At 45.1% G+C, this 19,777-nt stretch overlaps 4 protein-coding genes across 4 annotated transcripts; 2 read left to right on the forward strand and 2 right to left on the reverse strand.

Annotated features, from left to right (window-relative positions):
- Nucleotides 1–11,604: 11,604 nt before the first annotated feature.
- Nucleotides 11,605–12,130, reverse strand: PHALS_12042 (uncharacterized protein; the record flags this gene model as incomplete). Its single annotated transcript, XM_024727510.1, has 4 exons — nt 11,605–11,613; nt 11,675–11,816; nt 11,873–11,947; nt 12,021–12,130. The coding sequence occupies 4 exons, from the start codon at nt 12,128–12,130 to the stop codon at nt 11,605–11,607; spliced, it is 336 nt and encodes a 111-aa protein (XP_024578080.1).
- A 71-nt stretch (nt 12,131–12,201) lies between these two features.
- Nucleotides 12,202–13,146, forward strand: PHALS_12043 (uncharacterized protein; the record flags this gene model as incomplete). The annotated part of the gene is made up of 1 exon (XM_024727511.1): nt 12,202–13,146. One exon carries the CDS (start codon nt 12,202–12,204, stop codon nt 13,144–13,146), a length of 945 nt encoding a protein of 314 aa, XP_024578081.1.
- Nucleotides 13,147–16,041: 2,895 nt separating this feature from the next.
- Nucleotides 16,042–17,006, reverse strand: PHALS_12044 (n-acetyltransferase 9; the record flags this gene model as incomplete). Its single annotated transcript, XM_024727512.1, has 7 exons — nt 16,042–16,126; nt 16,188–16,266; nt 16,346–16,483; nt 16,550–16,630; nt 16,702–16,776; nt 16,842–16,926; nt 16,980–17,006. The coding sequence occupies 7 exons, from the start codon at nt 17,004–17,006 to the stop codon at nt 16,042–16,044; spliced, it is 570 nt and encodes a 189-aa protein (XP_024578082.1).
- Nucleotides 17,007–17,073: 67 nt separating this feature from the next.
- Nucleotides 17,074–19,585, forward strand: PHALS_12045 (Rab6 GTPase activator GAPCenA and related TBC domain proteins; the record flags this gene model as incomplete). The annotated part of the gene is made up of 11 exons (XM_024727513.1): nt 17,074–17,151; nt 17,219–17,337; nt 17,400–17,481; nt 17,541–17,658; nt 17,718–17,791; nt 17,860–18,026; nt 18,101–18,209; nt 18,280–18,423; nt 18,499–18,648; nt 18,701–19,511; nt 19,572–19,585. 11 exons carry the CDS (start codon nt 17,074–17,076, stop codon nt 19,583–19,585), a joined length of 1,866 nt encoding a protein of 621 aa, XP_024578083.1.
- Between the last annotated feature and the right edge of the window lie 192 nt (nt 19,586–19,777).

Consider the following 19,777-nt stretch of genomic DNA (forward strand, 5'->3'; position numbering starts at 1 on the left):
TGACGGCGATCGTCCCGGTCGTCAACGCCCGCCGCTGACTCATCTCGATGAGAACGGTGACGTCCACTATCACGTGGGACGTCTAGCGAGATGACGTCGTCGCCAGGGTCAAACCCAATATCTGGTGAAGTGATGGGGATATCCGACTCCGAAAACACATGGTAGTTTGAGGCGCCACTTCGGAAGATTGCCCTGTCGCCGTGGACGCTTTTGATCAGAAAGATCAGGACACCCCACGTCATCAGACGCCCCGCGCTTTCCGGCAATATCCAGGGGAGTAGGAGGGCCACGAGTTGAGCTCAAGCAGTGGTCCTGAGCTCTTGCGGTCGCAGACACAGAGCGAGCGGAGCATTAAGGGCTAGCTCATACATCGCAGGGCGACAATCCGAAGGAAGTCGACGGCGTACCGTGCGTTTGGCAAATCCAAATCGGAGGTGTCGCTCCACACGCACGTCCACCTCCTTGTGGCTCGACTGTAGGTTATACAGTGAGGAAAATTTCCGGTACCGTTGCACCCATCGCTCAAAGAGCACTTCGTCATCTGTAGCGCTTTTTTCAGGGGCGAGCACGACAGGTATTGTCCGCATTGCGGGTACACGACAGCCACCTCGTTGAGCACTCGGACGAGTGCGAAAGGCTACCAACGAAAATTCTTTTGGGACCAAGAAACGAGCTCGAAGAGCTTTTCGTTTGGCCAGTTCATCTTCCGTTCTGGTTGTGGACCCGATGATGTGGACTCGTAACAATCGAGTTACCGCGTCCTTTGCTTCCACAGCGGGATCTGCTGGGCGGAAGCCATATTCCACAAGAGGGTCAATTACCGGCCGTGGATGGGCGCGCTTCAGAGCCGCCTTATGGGCAGATTCCAGCTGCCGCCTCACTGTTCTGTCGAGGTCATTGCTGATTACACCACGTCCCTCGGTTGATGAGAAGTCAGAGAGCGAACATGGGGTCCGCAAGGCGCGAGCAGGGCTTGTAACACGCCGCTGGCGCAGCTCGCTTTTCTCGTCATCTCATGCGGGAAAAGGAGTGTCAGACTCGTAGTCGACCACCTCCACATCCTCAACGAGGTCACTTGTCATTGATAGCGTGAGCAAAGCGCGCCGATCGTGCTCATCGAGCCTAGGATGTATATCCCCCGGTGCCGCGGACGCACTGTCCGACATTGCACCCCGTGCGGGAGACGAAGTTGGGCTCTGCTCGTGTTCGCTGTCAGAACCAGTGAGACTTTGTGACCATAGTGTCGTTGACAAAGGGTTAATTGAGCCTGGAATTCGTTTTATTTCAACAAATTAGGTTGCAGTGTTTAGCGGACACGCGAGCCTCGTTGAGGCAATAATCGATTGGAACTGTAAACGCTCTCCATCTTGATGGGGGAGAGTGTAACGGGGTTACATGTATCCTAGTAACAGGTGTGTGTGTCACACGAGATGGGCATGGTGTGACTGCACCCACACAAGAATACGGTAGGTGGCTAGGAAGCCAGTAGTTATGCATGTATTTAGATTTTACTATATATATTCAGGAGAATTCAAAAATTTAAAATTCGGCGGCTTTGCCACATATATAAATTAGTTTTGGATTTTAAACGGAAGATTAATTAGCCTTGGATTAAGGCAGTAATTACTCTTGGAGTAAGCGGATTGCGATCTGCTAACTCGTACTTGTTCTAATGTAGAACGAAAGGTCAGTGACCTAAGTTACACTTCCTCTAAGCGTAACGCTGCGGCAGCCCCACTGCAGTAACAAAGCCGAGGTGATATACAATGATAATGGTCACAGTGACTCGTCGAGTGCCGACCCAACACCCCCAGAAAAATTTAGAGAAATACGTTCGAGAATTAGCACGGAGATAGGTACTATTGCGCTTCGCGTTTCGTTCGCGCAGCTTACGAGCTCCGTATTCTTTTTAATGTTGTTCCACCTAACACTACGATGAGCTGTACCTAGTACAGCTAGCTTGTCTGCAAGCGCAAGAGTCAAGTTGACTGTTGCTACAATTATGACATCGTTGCTATGGGTTCAAACAACCAGAAGTTGCTTGATGCACCAGGTCAATGCCTTATACGCTTGCGAGCGCGGGACTTCAACTCACACCGAGAGCAGAGATAGCTATAGAAAATTTCTTTTTCGAAAACTTCCTCCTCTCACGGGTCATAATATGTACCTCCTGGTCTTAGAACGGCAACGAGACGGTACTATAGTTTCTCGAACTCAAATTCGTGCATCTCGTACAGGTTTGCCGACTAGACTCGTGAAGCGGACCTCCAATGCGAGCAAAAATTAGTACTCGGGTCAGCAAAGAAAGGAAGCACGAAGGAGACGTCAAGGTGAGTCTCATCAACTACTTGTTCTTATAACTAACTCAACTTGCCTTCATGATACAGCTGCCACAGCCACCAGACAAATGAAAAAAAACACAAAGATCTGTTGCCACGCGCTATTGGAAAGCGTGTTGGGAGTAACAACCCTGCCTTATCTCAACATTACAAAGGGTGCACCCAAGTCGTAAGCGGCAAGGGCGCCATAAAATTTTGAAAAAGTGGAGGCTAACACTCCTACGCGCTCTCACTGCGCGAAAAAAAATCTTCTTCACTAAATCCTGCTACCAAACGTTCCTGATATACCCGCTCTGTCGCCGGACATTCCGCTTGAAATTGCGTCCCTTATTATTTGCGTGTGTCCTGGTCCCTCTTGTAGCATGCTCCCGCGCGCTTGATTGATTGTTGTTTGCGGTGACTCACTAACTTTATCGGAGTACATCCGCGTGTGTCTGGGTTATTTTGCAGATCACATTTCAAATGCGCTCTTTAAGGTTAGTTTTCAAGGGATTGTAGTGACGCTGCTCCGTCAACTACATAGTGTTTTTCGCCACGACTGACACGTTAAAGTGGGGACGCGATATAGATCAGCAAGCCCACGTATGACACATAATTTTGCAATTTCGTTGGTATGCCACGAGTATGCCTCAACCCGGTTTTGCTACCACCGTATAAGGTCATATGTAGCGTGGTCGAATTTTGTCCTATAGGCTGCAGTCACTTCAACAGTAGATAGGTTACCACTACAATTTAAGGCTTTTTCCTCTCTGCAAATTCATATGTGTTTTTGTCTGCCTAGCCGCTGGTACAACATGAGTTGCTGATATCAGCCCGACTGATTTTTGTTTTTATCAAATCAAATTTCATCTCATTGAGATTGTACGGCATGCGCCAAGTGCGCGACGCAATGGCTGCAATAGCTGATGATCAGATTTTTCAAAGTCAAAACGCTACCGGAGTCACAATGTGGCCGTGTTGATATAGCCCAGCGGGACCGAACTATTCATAGCATTGGCATAGTAAGTAGATGCATCCACTGTGTCTGTAAAAATGACAGGGATCAGCTAGCCCTAGCACTGCAAACTATTCGGCCAGGTACTTACGAGAATGTCCTTCAGCACGCGACCAATGGGTTTCGTCTGACCATGTCGTCCGTGGATGGCCGACCATGCCATGTTCAATCTGGCACCTAACCTCTAAATTTGGGCTCGCCAAAATTTTGCTGTAAGCCATAGATCCCTTACTGACACAATGGCTACTGGCTGGCCACGTTTTTGATAAACAGAACGCAGATCCGGCATGACGTCGTTTGCTGTTGCTGTATTTTATGAGTGTATGTTATGGTTCATACATGGAATAGTACATAAGTAACGAGACCAGCGAACTAACTCATTTTCTTCTAAGGGAAGCCAAGTTTGGCCACATTTAATGGAGGATTCAAGGGGCATATGGCCATGGCTGAGGCGTCCTTTAACGATTAACTTTGTAAATTTTAAAGCACGGCACGGACATCGAGTTTGTTACTCATTCCTCAAATTTCTAAGTGATGACAGTATCGCTTATCTTCACAAGACAGCTATCATGCTTTTGAGCTTACAGCAAGGTCAATCTTCACTCGCTACCTTAAAGCTCTCGGCGTCGCGTGACCCCTGCGTATTCTCTAGAGAATGAAAGCCGAGGGTGGATCAGCTGATAAGCGGCCATCAGGCCATGAAAATCTTGCAAAAGCAGGACCTTAGACTTACATGACTTTTAGATGGTGCTCCTTCTACTTCACTGAATATTGGTAAAGGTAATGGTGTACACGCAACTACTAACCGTTCCAGGACACACTCGTTGCTCATTGAGCTGTGCTAGCAACAGACGATTCTTCTTTGGCTAGCACCTGTGTGCTCTCTCAATTGTGCTGATCGAAAGTGATACTGGCCGATCTTGAATGCGATATCTTCTCTCCAATATCGCACTGCAATATTTGAGGCATGACCGGCGGTTCAGAATCGCATTGCTGTTCTAGATTTAAGGATATAGGAATTTGTCAATACACATTTCTATCTAGGTTAGAGTGCCTTACACTCTCAATTCCTCTTATGAGCAGGGTCGTATTTGCGATTTGCTTCAGGTTACGTGGCTTTCCGTCAATGCATCGCACACAAGCCGTGTATTCTTGTTGACATGATCTCCTAGATTGGCTGCGAATCGAAGTCGGAATGATGTAAGCGGCTCAAACCGTATCAACATTCCCTCAACACCATAACCTGAGCAATTTTGGGGTAGTGTAATAAATACTCGGGGACAGACGTAACTTTTATAGCAACAGAGAAACGCCTTGTGGGACGTGTACTAAAAATGTTTTGAGAGGACTTTTTGGCTCGAGTTCTGCACACCTTCCGCGCAAGTGCTTCAAAGGATACTTTCTACCACGTGATAGACGCGGCCCATATGACAACCTCGTATGCGGATGGTGAGCAATTGACATACAAACATTCAGTCGAGTACCGAGCACCTTAAAAAGTATATTTGGCAGATCTTCACCGAGGAACGTAGATCTTAGAATGATGCAATGTGTACCGGCGAGCCATGACGGCAAAATGCTTTAACGAGAAACGGCTTGGGAGTATCTTCACCGAAATGCTGTCACCAACAGCAGCAAGTTGATTTATCTTGCCTAGACGGTCTACAGAAGCCATAATACCGGTATTGCTGAGTGGTTATGTCATTGAAAAGAGCGGAATAAATATCGAATTGATGAACCGCCAGCAATCTACCTAAATGTGCATTGTAGTAAAAGACATCAGCACGTGTGGCGAGGGTAAAGCCCAGTGACACGTTACACGCATGTGCACATATGTGCCTTCCCGCTTTCAATGTTACCCTACTAATATGTAGTGCTCGAACAGTGTGTATTGTATCCCCGAGTGGCCATGACATGTGTTTCGTAAAATTCTGTACATAAGATCCTCTTCGAGAGGCACAGGTTCACGCTGAGTATCGCTTGGTTCAGTGAATAAATGAAAACTAGCCTAAGGCATAACGGTGCAGCTGTAATAGCGCGCACTTCGATGAAGAAATATATAGGCTTTCAAACTCCGTGCCTTCGCGGACACTACAACGGAACAATTGCTGCGTATGGTACGTAGGTTGTACGTGTCAACCCATCAATTGGCAACGTCACTATCGTCACAATCGACAGATCATAGTCGGGGCGTCGCAAAAGTGGTTCCACCACCATATTAAGCCAGTTCAGCTTCTACCTTGCCTCTAATTTATATTTTGCAAAGAGGAATGACCATCTTACCATTCCTTAAAGTAGATGTGGTATGACGTTGCTGTGCGCAACGACACATTGAATATATAGATCGCAAACTGCATGGCGATAAGTTGGTACATCATAATTCGACCGAAACATATTTCGAGGAGATCCTTGTTAGTAACATTGAAGTTATCCTCGTTCGCCTTCAGCAATCGAGGCTCAAACACAACTGCGTGTTCATCCCCATTGGTATTTACTTGACGTTAAGTATAACTTATGGCATAGCCGGCGTCAGAGGCAAGTGAAGTAGCCAATCGTAGATAGAGCCAAAATTGGGGCACCGTGAGATGCTTGCTCACAACCTCGAAGGCTTTCTCTTAAGCCACGCCTTACAATCATACAACACTCCTTCTCTAAGGCAAGCGGGGAGGCGCCATGCCATATTAACATAATTTGAACTGCTCTTGTACAGCCAATTTAGAGGTCGAGCCTTATACATAATTCCGGAAGGGGTATAGACATAAGATGGCCTTGATCGTTGAATTTCTGCGTGTATGTCATGCTTTATATAGTTTTATCTCAGCAAAGAAATTTCACCAGCGCCAAAGGCATACTTGACTCTAGTGGCTAATGACTGGTTGAGCGTATGAACTTAAGCAATGCTTTTAATAGTTTCATTCAGCTCTCCACATCCGACGCCCTGAACATGAGCAAACGATACCGCGAAATTGTTTTTTTGCATAGCTTTAACAACTGCGTCACTAGAGATTTGAGCATACCGGAGCATTAGACAGCCTCTGCAGCATAACATGACGGTCTCAGGGCATCTTGCTCATAGGGTACAGCGTAGTCAAAGGAAATCGCTGTCCCGTTTGATGAGCACCATTAACCAAGTCGAGGGCACAAAGCAAAGTGCAGCCAACCATGCTTCAAAGCAGTACTTTACGTCAAAAACTTGGTGTTCGTACTGGATAAGAGGGTTTAGCAAGCATATTACAAGCATGGAGTCGCTTGCTGCTGTCGTTTGTGAGAAAGTCCGCGCAGAGTGTGGGGGATATGCGCGCTAAACAAATCCGCTTTGAGCTTCGCGCAGAGGGACGCGTCTACTACGTTACCATATTTTCTTGGTTAAAGATCTTGTAGTCTATTAATGTATCTTCGGTTAAGATCTATGCAAGTTTCCGTGTCGCATTGAACGTCGGACTTCTCGCGGGATAAGTCGAGGCCAACAGGATCCCGTCATGTCTATGAGAGGTGAGACTTTACAGCTGACGGTTGTTGATTATGAATTTGAACGTCTCGAGATCGGTGAGGCCTCGCACAAATCTGATACATCGTGCAACGGGGTACGACGCGAGCCTTGAGAAAATAGTAGGCATTTTGCGGAGGCATTGAAGCTACCAAATTCTCCGGCGTCATGCGACAAGAAAACAAGATGGTTTGTAAATAGATTATGGAACCACTAACCACTAAGTGGATTTGAGAATCTTGACAGCGCGGGACGTCGTCTCGTTCTGGACCGACAATAAAAAAAAGAACTGATCCTTGGCATAGCTTGGCTGAAACGCCAGGAATTATGGATAAATCAAAACTCGACATTGCTGTTACTACGCACTTCTCCCTCGGTGGAGTTTTTTGGAGTTATAAGCCCTCCTCATCAATGGCAAGAAGTTGTTTGGGCATACACGACACCAAAATAAATGTGGCGCCAAACCAAGACCTGTTAAAATGATCAAGCAAATATATTGCTTTTTTGTCTGAGCAGAACACGGAAGGCAGAAGCGGTAGTAAGCCGCAATGTTAGGATGACACTGAAAAAATGCTCGTATTTGTGGTATTCACAGCAAATCATTTTTAATACGGAGAGAATGTTTTGCCGTGGAATCTTGGGAACATATCCGGTAGGACGGTATATTACAGACATAATTTGGTATCTTCTGGACCAGACCTGGTGGGGTTATAGAGCCTCTTTCTGTCGCGGTTACCTGCGCAGACGGGTGACACTAAGTCGGGTATCGAAGGACTAGCTGTTGAAGAACTAAACGTGGTTAGTCTATAACACAAAATAACGGTGCTGCTGAGTCCGCACTATCAATGTACGCGCCCACTTTACCGATCAGTAGATATGCTTGTGTTCGTGGCGAGAAAGATCTCTCACTTCTAAACGAGGTCTTTCGCTTAGTTGTAGGAGTTGTAGCTTATCCCTTATTGTGCTTATTATTCGCGAGATTTTTACTCAAGGGGTATTTGCATGAAATCAAGACAGTGATATCACTATTAGATTCCCGATGGTACCGGATGGGGAGCTTAGTTTAGTCTTCTTCGTGGTTAGACCTTCACCGAGAGCATTTCCAAAAGCAGATAATATGAGCTGGGTATCAATTTATGAAGAACCTACGAATTAACGTCATCCCTTTTGAATCGGTTTCTCGACGTGGCGACGAGAGGCACATTACATCTAATCGCCAGTACACCAAAAAACAGATCAGATTCCTGATTTAAAACGCGACGTCAGATGACACAGTATCTGATGCGCACTGGGCGTAGGTATTTAGGGCTCTCTCGGAAAAAAATCGGTGCGTACCGCGAAGCTGCTTCGTCATAAAAAATGGTATCTTTCTTCTCAGCGTGGGTGGGGTCCGTTGCCGCTGGTGTGCTCAATAGTTATCCAAATGCGATACCCCATCATCCAGTCCTTGCGACACGAAAATTTGCATCCGCATTCAATGCAAAATTGACCGCTTCTTTGAAAGAGTTACAGAGGACGCGGATCGTCTCGGCTTGCGACTAACCTGTTTGGATGTCAATTGTCATCGTGTTCAGGAAAGGATCTGACGCTGTTGCGACGAAATAAGCTTTTAAATCCAGAACATAGCACCAGCTTTTGCCTTCCTCGGCGGGTAGAAGAGACTTTAAAATGTCATTTTACCCCTTGTCAGGCGGGGTGAAAATCTGTGGAACACGTCGCTTCAAATATTGCCATGTTTGGAGCACCTCTTTCACAAAGGTACTGCACATAAGTCCCTTTCTGGTGAATGGCCTCGTAACTTAGAGACGACAAGCGTGATGCATTGTTGCATTGTCGCATTGTCGGACCGTTTGATGCATGTAGAAATCACATTTATCTAGACTTGCCACGTTTATCTTATTCGTCCCAGCCCTCAAAAGGCTGACTATTCAACATGGGCGTGCTTACGGTGTGAGCTGGTCTAGCTTCCTTCCAACGCTAAGTTCAGCTCTTTCTGGAGGTATCCCGCCAGAGCGCATTTTTACGACTGGTGAGCGCGTCCAGGCGTTCTATCGATATCAGACGTGCCGCCCGTCGGCGGCCAACTATATACATTAGCTTAACAAGCCTGGTTATATGTCCCGAGAGTAGGTTATCAAGCAGCCCGTGTTTCAACCTCACAGAGGATACAGTTTTGGTCATCAGATTGATTCCCGCGAAGTGCAACGGGGTTGCCAAGCACTTTGCAAGGATGAAAATCTGATTTAGCGGACTTGCGCATTCAACGCGCAAAGGTCGAGCTTAAATTTAGTGGCGGACTGGGAGTCTCAACGGTAATTAATTATTTGTATATCCATATCAAAATTAATTCCTTAGACTCATCCGCATTGCTTGGCGTGACGTCACTGACCAAACACCTCTTTTTTACGAAGTCCTAATGTCTTCGTAAGTACCATTGTACTCAGCTCGAAAATTGTTCACTTACACCAAACCGTAATGTGAAACTCGTCTAACTGTAAGAAATTTTGACTTGCTCCAGATATACTCGTGCCTTTGAGAATCACTTCAAGTCCGAAAGATTGTTAGATCGCCAAAAAAACCTACGGGCCTCGCTACAAAATCGTTGTTCGTGTGTTCGTGCGCATCGTTGTTTAACATTCTGAGGAATAAGCCACTCCGCGAATCCTTCTGATCATCAGCTTGAGCACCATTGTTGACGACAAAGAAGGCAAAGACAGCGCATTTCTTCAAATTCACATACATTCTTTTAATGCACAGAATTTGGACGACTTTCCAAATATGTTTAAGGTGATCACTAACAAATAAAACATTACTTTGAGTGAATTTGGCTCAATGCAAACACTCTCAATGAGTTCCTCATTTTCAGACCCGATGACGCCACTGTACATTCCCATGCCGTTTCACCGGGGGGGCTTATTCCAGTGAAAGACATGTTGCTCTCATGTTTATGGATCTGATCAACCCTTCCTTCCAATCGACAGCGCAAAAGACGGTACCACTTACTTATAATCCAGCAGCTGTCTGAGCGAGTATCATCGCATCATTTCATTGATTGAAGCACCTACGATGCACGGTCAATTTATTCACACAAATGTGAAGTTGCGACGCGGCGACCTGCCTTCACACATACGACTAGCATTTTTGATCGCATTGACTTTAGAAGCGGCCATTACAGTTCATCGTTTTTGGAACTCATCTACGTTTGACGTCCTGTGGAATTTGTCAGCAAGTCAAATATGCCATTTTATTCATTGAAAATGTCGCTGTATAAAAACAATTGCCACATATACTTCGTTCATGTTTGAACACTGAACGGTGAATTTGAATTTTTGTAATCGAAATGCCAAGTTGGACTTCGAGACGCTAAATAACATGATTCAAGTCACTACCATTACTCCCATCGAATTGATTGGCCCTCAATGATATCAATTACCTTTGGTCACGCGATAGCGTCTCGATTTTGCATCCACATGAACCAAACAACGCCAACACCAGATCAATTGTTCGCCTTCTGGGTGTAAAGGACGCACCACATTCATCTAGCAAAGTTCAAACAATTCGAGCAATGCATTGGATGTTTGATCAAACCTATAAATCGATTTTTGACTCGTGAAATGAGTCAAATAACATAACGTAAAGAATACAGTCTAATGACCACAATCGGTGGGGTTGGTGACGTATGGATTAGCTGGTACCTAATGAACTTTGGCTCGCTCACAACATATGACGTTACTGGGCGCTCTGGCTCTTTCTCGAAAAAGTTTAATATAGCCCCATTATCGCGCAGCAGAATACGACAGGAGAGCTTACACATCTAGCTAAAGCGTATTCCTGTAACTTTTCTTTGTCAATATTCTTTTGTCCAAGAAGGGAGAAGTCACAAACACTTGGTTCATTCAGAATGAAATTACTGCAGCGTTGGTACCTGTATATAAAGTGCGGTGCCAGCTTTGACGAATTTATAGAAACATGTCTTGAGTGTGAGTAGCGCATGTCTTGTCTATCACAAATTGCTGCGACTATTCATCTAGCAGTATGCCTAGAGCATTTTACAGATTGTAGTATAAATTATAAAGCGTTAAGAGCTATCGGTGCTCAAACACATCTATCAGCGAAAACTTAAACACTTTCATGTCCAGATACAACACATAAACTTGACTTCATCCTTCAGCGTAACCAGGCAGCTGCGTGATGTTCGGATGCACAAAAGCCTGAAACTCCTCCCTAGCGAATTGCATTCATTCGTTCTTCCAGCATGAATGCTCTCCATAGCAAAATCCTTGTCCGATCACAAATGACTGTGGCACTATTCAGCCGTAATTGACAACATGAAGTCTAGGCACGTACGACTTTAGTATCTTTATCATTACGACCACAAATTCGAAGGTCACAAGGTGATGATTTGTTGTCCGTTTGATAAAGATTCGGTTCTCCAAAAGCCAATGGTATGCCCATCATACTTTTCGGTTTAGATGATTGCCCTTTAGTAAAGGCAGGCTCCATGTGCTAGCAAATCTTTAGTCTGCTCTCGTTTTTTTTTTGTAATTTACAAGCCGTTGAATCGAAGTCATTCTCATTTACAATTAGTCAATGTCATTATCATGAACTACAAAGAAGACTTTGTGAAGCAGCAATGTCCACACGAAGCACGGTACCACCGTAGACCTGCATCATGGCGTGTCGTAGCGTGCACTATTGTGTGTACCGTGCTCATTGTGACCGAAGTGATAAACTTGTCCAACTACACGTTTCATCTTCACTCGCATATCGCGAAGCACCAAATTTTAGGCAACCTACAAAACCAGCCAGCACTTCGACTATCGTTTAAGATCAAGCGTAAGGCCATGTACGTACATGGTGCCTCAACTTTCGACGTAGTGGCGACTCCAGCACCAGAGAGCTTGACTGACGATAAAAGCATGAAATACAATGGAATGGCGTCGATCGAGACAGACGGTCACGTGCATGAATACTCTCTTGTTGATGGAACAGCATACTACACTCATCGTTTCAATAATCTTTCAGAAAGTGAGGATGAATCGATTTGTCTACCTGCAGGTTCCATCCCGCCTATTGAGAGCGTACTTAATGTCATTTATGAAGCGTCGACAGCTACTCAATCTAGCTCTAAGAGTGACAAGTGTCCTAATGGCTCGATTTTGGTCTTTCAATTTGCAGGTGAAGATTTTGTGCTGTGTACACGCCAATCATGGCTTCAGCACAATGAGTTTCAGATCTTTGGCAAGCATGTAGATATTGGAGTAAAGTATGAGCAGACTGCACCGAAAATTGCGGCTCCACGCGTACCATTGGATACGTTGGCCTCATGTGGAAAGGTCCCGTTTGGAGATCGTATCACCCCATCGCTAACTTCGACGTTAATGCGTTCGGTTATTGAATGGGGCCACCGTAACCTTCGCGCCGAAGGCTTTTTCGACGATGCTTGGGACTTTGTCACGGACGAGTCTTGTGGCTGCAAGGGTGTTCGACGGGCTTGTGTATTTGTTGCTGGCTTGGCCTCCTTTGACGATTATGGCCTGACAGCGCATGACCCTGAAAATTATTTCGGGTCTGAAATTGGTGATCATTCGCCCTGCTGCACAAGCCGGCAGTACATAACGTTAGCTACGAAGTTAAATTCGTGGAATGACATGGTATTTCAGCAGCGACTCATCGATTTGCTTGTTCAGGTAAGTAATACAAGTGACGCCGCCACCGGAACGATCAGGGACACGATTTTTGTCGGTCACTCAATGGGAAACCTTATTCTGGCAGGCGCTATTGCTCGCGGTCTCGCCATTTTTGATCAATCATCCGCTTGGGTTGCCGCAAGCGCTCCCATGGAAGGAAGCATGGGCTCAAATTATATACAAGAATGGTGCAACGGAGATTACAATGCTGTGGTTGACAAAATCATTGACTTGTTAGGAAATTGCCCTACAAACGCTGGCGAGTTGTCGCTGGCCTACAAGGGTTCGAACTTGTCGTCACAAGCCTTAAACGACGCCTACATTGCTGCACAAAATGCTTACGCTACAAATGTAACTGCAGTCATGTGCAGCAACAGTTACCTGGGACTTGTAACAGTAAAGTCAGCTATTTACGCTCTAGCTGGTCAGCTTTTACCGCACCACTCATCTGAAAATGATGGCATTGTGGAATATTCGAGCTGTGCAATGGGCCTTCCTTTAGATTCCTTTGACAAAACGTACGAAAGTATGCGGTACAGGACAGGGCTAAACCACGTTGACACTTCATTTCGGAACGGTGATGGTGTCTTTGGCGATAAGAAAAAGCCCTTAAAGTGGTTTGAATGTCTTTTGTAAAGTGTAGTTCGCTAATTGTCGAAAGTAGTCATTTATCTGTTGTGAAATGGAGACATACGTTGTTGATGCACTCAGAGCGTGTTTTTGCTTCGTAAAATATGTCGTGCGACAAAATTTCGAGCTTCGTATCGCAATTCTATTTCAGCAGTCGTCGCAATAAGTATCAAACGATTTTGTTGAGTATAACGATTTATGACAAACCAAGAAACTGTTGGCATCAAAATGGTGCATTAGTGCACGCACCGATTTTATGCTTCTGTGCAGGAGTACGTTACTTGATTGAAACAGGTTGGTTTTCTCAAGGGTAATTCATAAATGAGCTTCCCAAACACATTCTTCACCAAATGGTTCTCATATGGGACCCAATTCAGTATTAATACGGATTATATTCGCCTGGCTCACACTAGACGATACCTTCGACATGAGCACTCTATCTCGTACTTGATTTCACAATGAATTATGGGCGTTATGAAAACCCTTTATTCCCCAATCGAGTGTGAGCGGTCTTTTGTGTATTCACGTTACGCTCGTCGACTCGTCTACGACTACACCGATCTCGTCCCATGCATGTCTATCTCAGTATCGAAACTCGGCGAAGAAGGCGTAATTGACTCCATCAACGACAACGAATTTGGACCAGAATCCAAGGATTGATTTCTTGGTCATCACGACTGTGTAAAATGGACTATTTGAAGAGCGCTTTCACCAGGAATTCACGTACGATTTACCCATCGACAAATGGTGGCGATCGAAATGTTTATGCCTTGATGTACGCTATTCGGTCACTCTTGATAAAATGTCCTTGGAATACCGATATCGCCAGCCTGTACGTAAAGCGTGAGACCACCAGGACCACGCACGTGGCGATGTCACGCGTTTGATACTTTGCTTTCAACCTTTGCTAGTGTTAGCTCGCGATGCATTTATATTTACTTACGGCTGGCAGAGTTGCCTCAAGAAACCTGCACATCAATCTAGCGCTTCAGAAGCGCACTGTTGATCAATATACGACACCATCGCGCCGTCCACCTTCTCAAACTTAGCCTTGTTGCTGCTCTTTTATATCAAAGTTGGCAAAAGTTTGCCTCCAGTTGTTGTCAGACCATTGTGCGCACCGACAGAAACGTAGTTGAGTGAGCCACAACGTGCCGAACGCCAATCAGGACCTGAGCATCCTGGAATTATACCCTCAGTGATGGACGCAAGAAATGAATTCGATGTCGCATTGTCGTCGGAGATAGAGATGTAGATTCAAACTCAGGGTCTGAGCATCCTAGAGCTATGCGCACGCAAGAACTGAATTTTGTGCCACATTGTCGTCAGAAATAGAGATGAAGATTGCAAACCTCATGTTGGCGATCCACGTTCAAAATATTTTGTCTTTTCACACTACATTTTAATGAATTCGTCGAGCAACAAATCGTCCATCTGCGAATTGGCCACTTTCTGAAAGGATTTCATCAGCAAGGAGTCCAATCAATCAAAATGGGCTAACGCACGACGTGATAAATAATTGCATTCTGTCTGTGAAAAAATTGGATACACAAGTAGAAACCTAAAAAAGTGCAATGCAGTTGAAATTCATGGATGTATTTGTGCTGCCAAGACCCAATTGTGAGCAACCACATTAGCTAGGAGCTAATCGTTATTCGACGCTGAGGAGCAGACGAAAAATCGCTATATCATCATCCATCAAATCTTACTTAAAATACGGTTATAGTCTGTCTGTCTACACAATACCATAGCAGAGGCCGCCTGCTCAAGTGTTCGTCCGAGGACAAAACTAGTGGGGACTGGTAGTAATCCACATTGAAGTTGGCACAGGTTACAAAGAAAGCATTCTTTATTTAAATACGAACTGTCTGAAGTAGAGTATACAGCAATCTTCTCGCAGCACTAGAACTTCCTGCAGGCGCTAAACCGCATTTAACTTGATATCACAGCTGCTGATGACGTGACGAGCGTTTTGATGCAATAATCATCGCCGCTGCGTCAATTTGATGCGTCTGATCTAATTGGATTTGCTGTAGCACGTCTGGAAGCGGTAAAACGCAATTAACTTCATTTTTCAGCTGCTGATAACGCGACGGGACCCAGGGGACAATAATGGAGAAGGATATCATGAATGCCATCTCGGAGAGAGAGATTATTGATTATGATTGATCGCATGATGGGGAAGAGGAAGAGATAGAGGCAAGGAAGAAGGAGGTCAAAGTAGTTAAGGAACCTGAAACAGAGCGGAAGCGAATTCAGACACCTCAGAACCACTACGATTTGATGGAGACATAGCAGATTTATTATCATTTACAGAAATGGACGAATATTTAAGCGTGGAAATCAAAAGATTGACCTCGGAACAAGCCAAAATGGTGGAGAGTGCAGTGACAAGACATGTTTGCTGAAGTGATTTCAACACGGCCTGTGGAACCGCTATACCGGAACGAAGCCACAACCTGAGTTGAGGATCGGTAAATGCTGCAACTTTTCCAGATTGAAGTTTCGAAAGATGTTTTTTCTTGCAACAATGATCTTTATTTAGTCTTGTGATCTCACAACGAACTTTTGCTCGACGAGGCCGTTTCTGAGTATTTGGGCGCGGGTCAATAGCGCATAGTCGTGCACCTAGCACAAAGGAATCTTTGATGAATCCGCTTCTACAAAAGCATAGAGGTCTTTACCGTTACTACGTGTCCAATTTGTAGAAATTGAGGATCTATGCAACCTACGTCGTTTTATACACTTTCTGTTTGCTGATGCGCAGCTACTGCCACAAACCCGTATGGCCAAAACGCGCATCTTTGGCGCTTGCACCTAACAATTCGATAAAGCATAAATGTATGTCGAGGGCACAATAATCGTGTTTCAAAAATAAGAATCTTGGAATACAGCTCGATCTCACTCGATCAGCTTTCTCTGTGTGATAAATTCCATTTCTATCTGATTGAAAGCAGCGACATAATTGTAGTTTACGTATCCCAGCCTGCATTTTCAAAAGCACATCAAAACGATAGAACGTGAAAAGGAATAATTACCCCGCTTACTTTTTAAAGAGCTGAAGTGAGGCGAAATTTGTCTCGATGATCTTGCAGACGAATCGGGTGACGTTGAGAGTTGACGTAGCTGTTCGTTGCAGTTAATGTCAAATCAAGCTTGTTTCATCGTGCTGCTTGGCTAGATGGCAGCAACCTTTTTGACGTACCATATGTCATCATGAGCTTCACCGCCTCTTCCGCAAAGCCCTTGCGACGATACCTATCCTCGGCTATCATGATTTCGATTTCGCAAGCATTTGGGTCGTCATAGTCATTAAAGAACAGATTTACGTCTCCAGCCATGCCTACACCCAGCCACTTCAAACTTCAGCCTTTGCAACCAAGTCAAAACACAGTCCTGAATCACCCACGATCAATCGCGCCTTCGTCGATATATGACACTTCAGAATTGCTGTCATCCGCTGCTTTTGCTAAAACGATAAATGTACACTCTAGTAATATAAAAATACAGCAGTGGTTGAGTAAACGCCGCTCAAGATGTTCAGTGCATGTGCAGTCGTACTCTTGGCATCCTCTCTCCAAGTCTTCTGCATCTCAAATTCTTCTTCTATCGACAATGGCTCGGATGCTGTCATTTCTGAAGCAAGTACACCGCATCGGTGAGTTCATAGAGGAAGTTGTGGCGTTCGTCACTGAACTCACCTTGCAGCCACGGATCCAGCATCCAATTATGGTATTTGGGAACATGCTCCTTTTCGTACGGGACCAGCGTCACTTTCTGTCCGGTCTACCATATCATTGTAATTATCCGTGCACTTAAAGCATCAGAGCGCAACGTACAATGACGACGCCTTCGTTTGCCTTCATACAATCTCACTTTGTCACGCTAGTGTGGTAAACACCATATTTTCACCAGAAATCGGGCGTGTTCAACATGACGTCGACGGCGGATACTGTTCATGCGCTGTTTGCGGAGGCTGTGGCGGTCATTGTTCGTCGTGGGTGGATTCAGGTGATTTTCTGATGATAGGATTTGTCTTTTATTCTTTATTGACTCTTGTGGGTATTTGGACGTGTAGACTGACACTGTGGAGGCTATCGCGGCGGTCGACAAGAGTCTAAGATCGCTTGTGGAGCGTCAGAAACTCCGACGATTAGCTGTTTGGATCTCAGGATTTCCTGATGCGTCGAGATTTCGGTATGTAGTAATCAAAACTTCAAAGCTGGCAGATCGCCTGACCTGTCAACGTTTTGTTCAAGCTATTGGCTGCAAGCTGGAGATGTAGCGACGCTAATCAAGGATATTCCAAAAGGAATGAGCAGTCGAGACTTCTATTTACGGGTATTGGTTGCATTAAACATTGCGAGATGTGTAATCGGGTGACTGATTGAGGGATGTAGAAGGCGGACATAAAAAAACTGGAAGATAGGGCGATACTTAAAGCCACAGGAGTAGAAGGTGAAATCGACCGCGACATTGAGCGCACATTTCCTAATGATCGTTTTTTCTCGGATGATGGTAATAAAGGCTGACTTATATTACGGTGACGTGCGGCACTGACTTAGTTATTGTATTAGGTGACGGTAAACGTTTGCTTGGAAATGTACTAAAAGCCGTTGCGCTTTATGCTGATGACGTTGGGTATTGCCAAGTATGGACAATCGGTTCTAAGTCATCTACTTGGTGATATAAAATCTGATGATACAATTACCGTGACAGGGGATGAATTATGTTGTCGCTTCTTTGCTGCTTGTGATGAAAGACGCTGAAAATACTATGGCGCTTAATCTTGACAATTTCTCTATGCAAGAGGTCGCATTTTGGCTAACACTTGCTTTGATTCGACGCAAAGGGATGGACGAGTTGTGGAAGCATAAGATGCCAGGGTTAGCCTTCTTCATACAGTGTTTGTTAAGACTTGGTTGCTGATATTAAATGATCACTTTGATGGTGCGTATAGGCTCTCGCGATGTATTTTTCTCTTCCAGCAACTTTTAAAGCAGCACTTCTATGATCTATCTGCCCACTTTCGACAAATTGGAATGCACTCCAGCATCATGGTCACTCAGGTGATTGCGTCAGCACTTATCGTATCTAGAGCTAAGCATTCAAATTCGATTTGATTGTATTTTTCGATAGTGGTTTGTTACAGTGTTTGCTCGAGTTCTTGACACTCAAACACTTGTTCGAGTTTGGGATCTAGTCTTTATGGATGGATGGAAAGCTGTATATCGAGTAGCTCTCGCCCTTATTGCAAGGTTACGACCAACGCTTCTTGCCATGGTAAGGACCCTCTTTGATGTTGATAAAGTTGGCAGTGTTGTGCGTAGTAATTTCTTATTGTTGTTCATTTGAAAGGACCTTGAGCAGTGCAGTGAGTTCTTACGATGGAATCCCAAACTAGGACTAGAAACAGTCCTAAGCCCTAGTATTTTTCTTGAACATGCGCTGAGCTACAAAGTGACTCGCTTCAGTTTGAAACAATTGGAGGAAGAGCGACATCTTGAGGTGAGAAATAATACAAAACTCTGCAAAAGTATTCACTTACTTTGGCACGTAGTATCTTCGTCTCCGTTTGCAGCAAACGCCATTATCAGAGGAGCATCGCTTGCTCTTCCCAACACTTCAACAGGATGGTGACATCAGTGCTAAAAAGAAAGCTCTTGAACTCATTCGCTCAAAGCTTGAGCGCTATGACACAGATGTTGCAAGTGATACTATAGTTCTTCAAAACAAAATCGAAGCCGCCGAGAAAGCACATGCCTCGACTATGTCAGTTTGCTACGCCATTGCTTACGAGTTGTCCGAGTCTACGATTGAACTAAAAGAGCGAATTGAGATAAAAAGGCGTCTACGCGCCAAATTTCGTTCGCGATTGAATACCGCAATTAATGAAGCGACCACATCATCCTCTGCAAACGCTTCAGCGCCGAGATTTACGATGTGGGGAAATCCGTTTGAGTTTCTTAACGAACGCATGGCAAGTTGTTTGGATCGCTTGCCTCTTGTTTCAAAATGGTTGGACACTGAACACGAGCTTCATGTTGCTAATATTGAAACTGATATCGAAAATGATGAGGAGACACAACGAACATTACGGCACCTCGAGATGTTGGTGCCACACTTAACAGCCGAACTGCGTTTATTGCAACGCTCAATTGCTTACAACGAGCGCTTCCTGCAGCCCTTGTTACAACGAACACGGCTTCTCCAACGTGACGCCGAGCTGGCACGCATTGAAGTGGAAGAAGCGCAGGTTTTCAAGGATCGATTAGCCGATCAATTGCTGCAAATCATGCTGACGAGCGAAAAGCTTAAGAACAAACGAATGCAGCAGTTATTCGCAGAGGTTGACCAGAACGGCAGCATGAGTACGTAAAGAAAAAGATTGAGGGTATCTACTGTATTAACTACCGGTGCGGAAGCTTCAGAGTCAAAGACATGACAAGGCCACTCCCTATAAACGTGCGTACTTCCGTTCTTGCTCCAGTCCCCGACGTCAACTCACTCAGGTTCAGACCACTCTGAAGTTACTTAATCATCTTCCTTCACAACGTCGGCATCAGCATCCTCTGCATCCACAGCTTCCTCCGCGGCTTCAGGAGGAGCCATACCTGGACCCCAAGCTGGTAGGTCA

Source organism: Plasmopara halstedii (genome assembly GCF_900000015.1).
Source record: "Plasmopara halstedii genome assembly, contig: Scaffold_614, whole genome shotgun sequence".
Lineage (NCBI taxonomy): Eukaryota > Oomycota > Peronosporomycetes > Peronosporales > Peronosporaceae > Plasmopara > Plasmopara halstedii.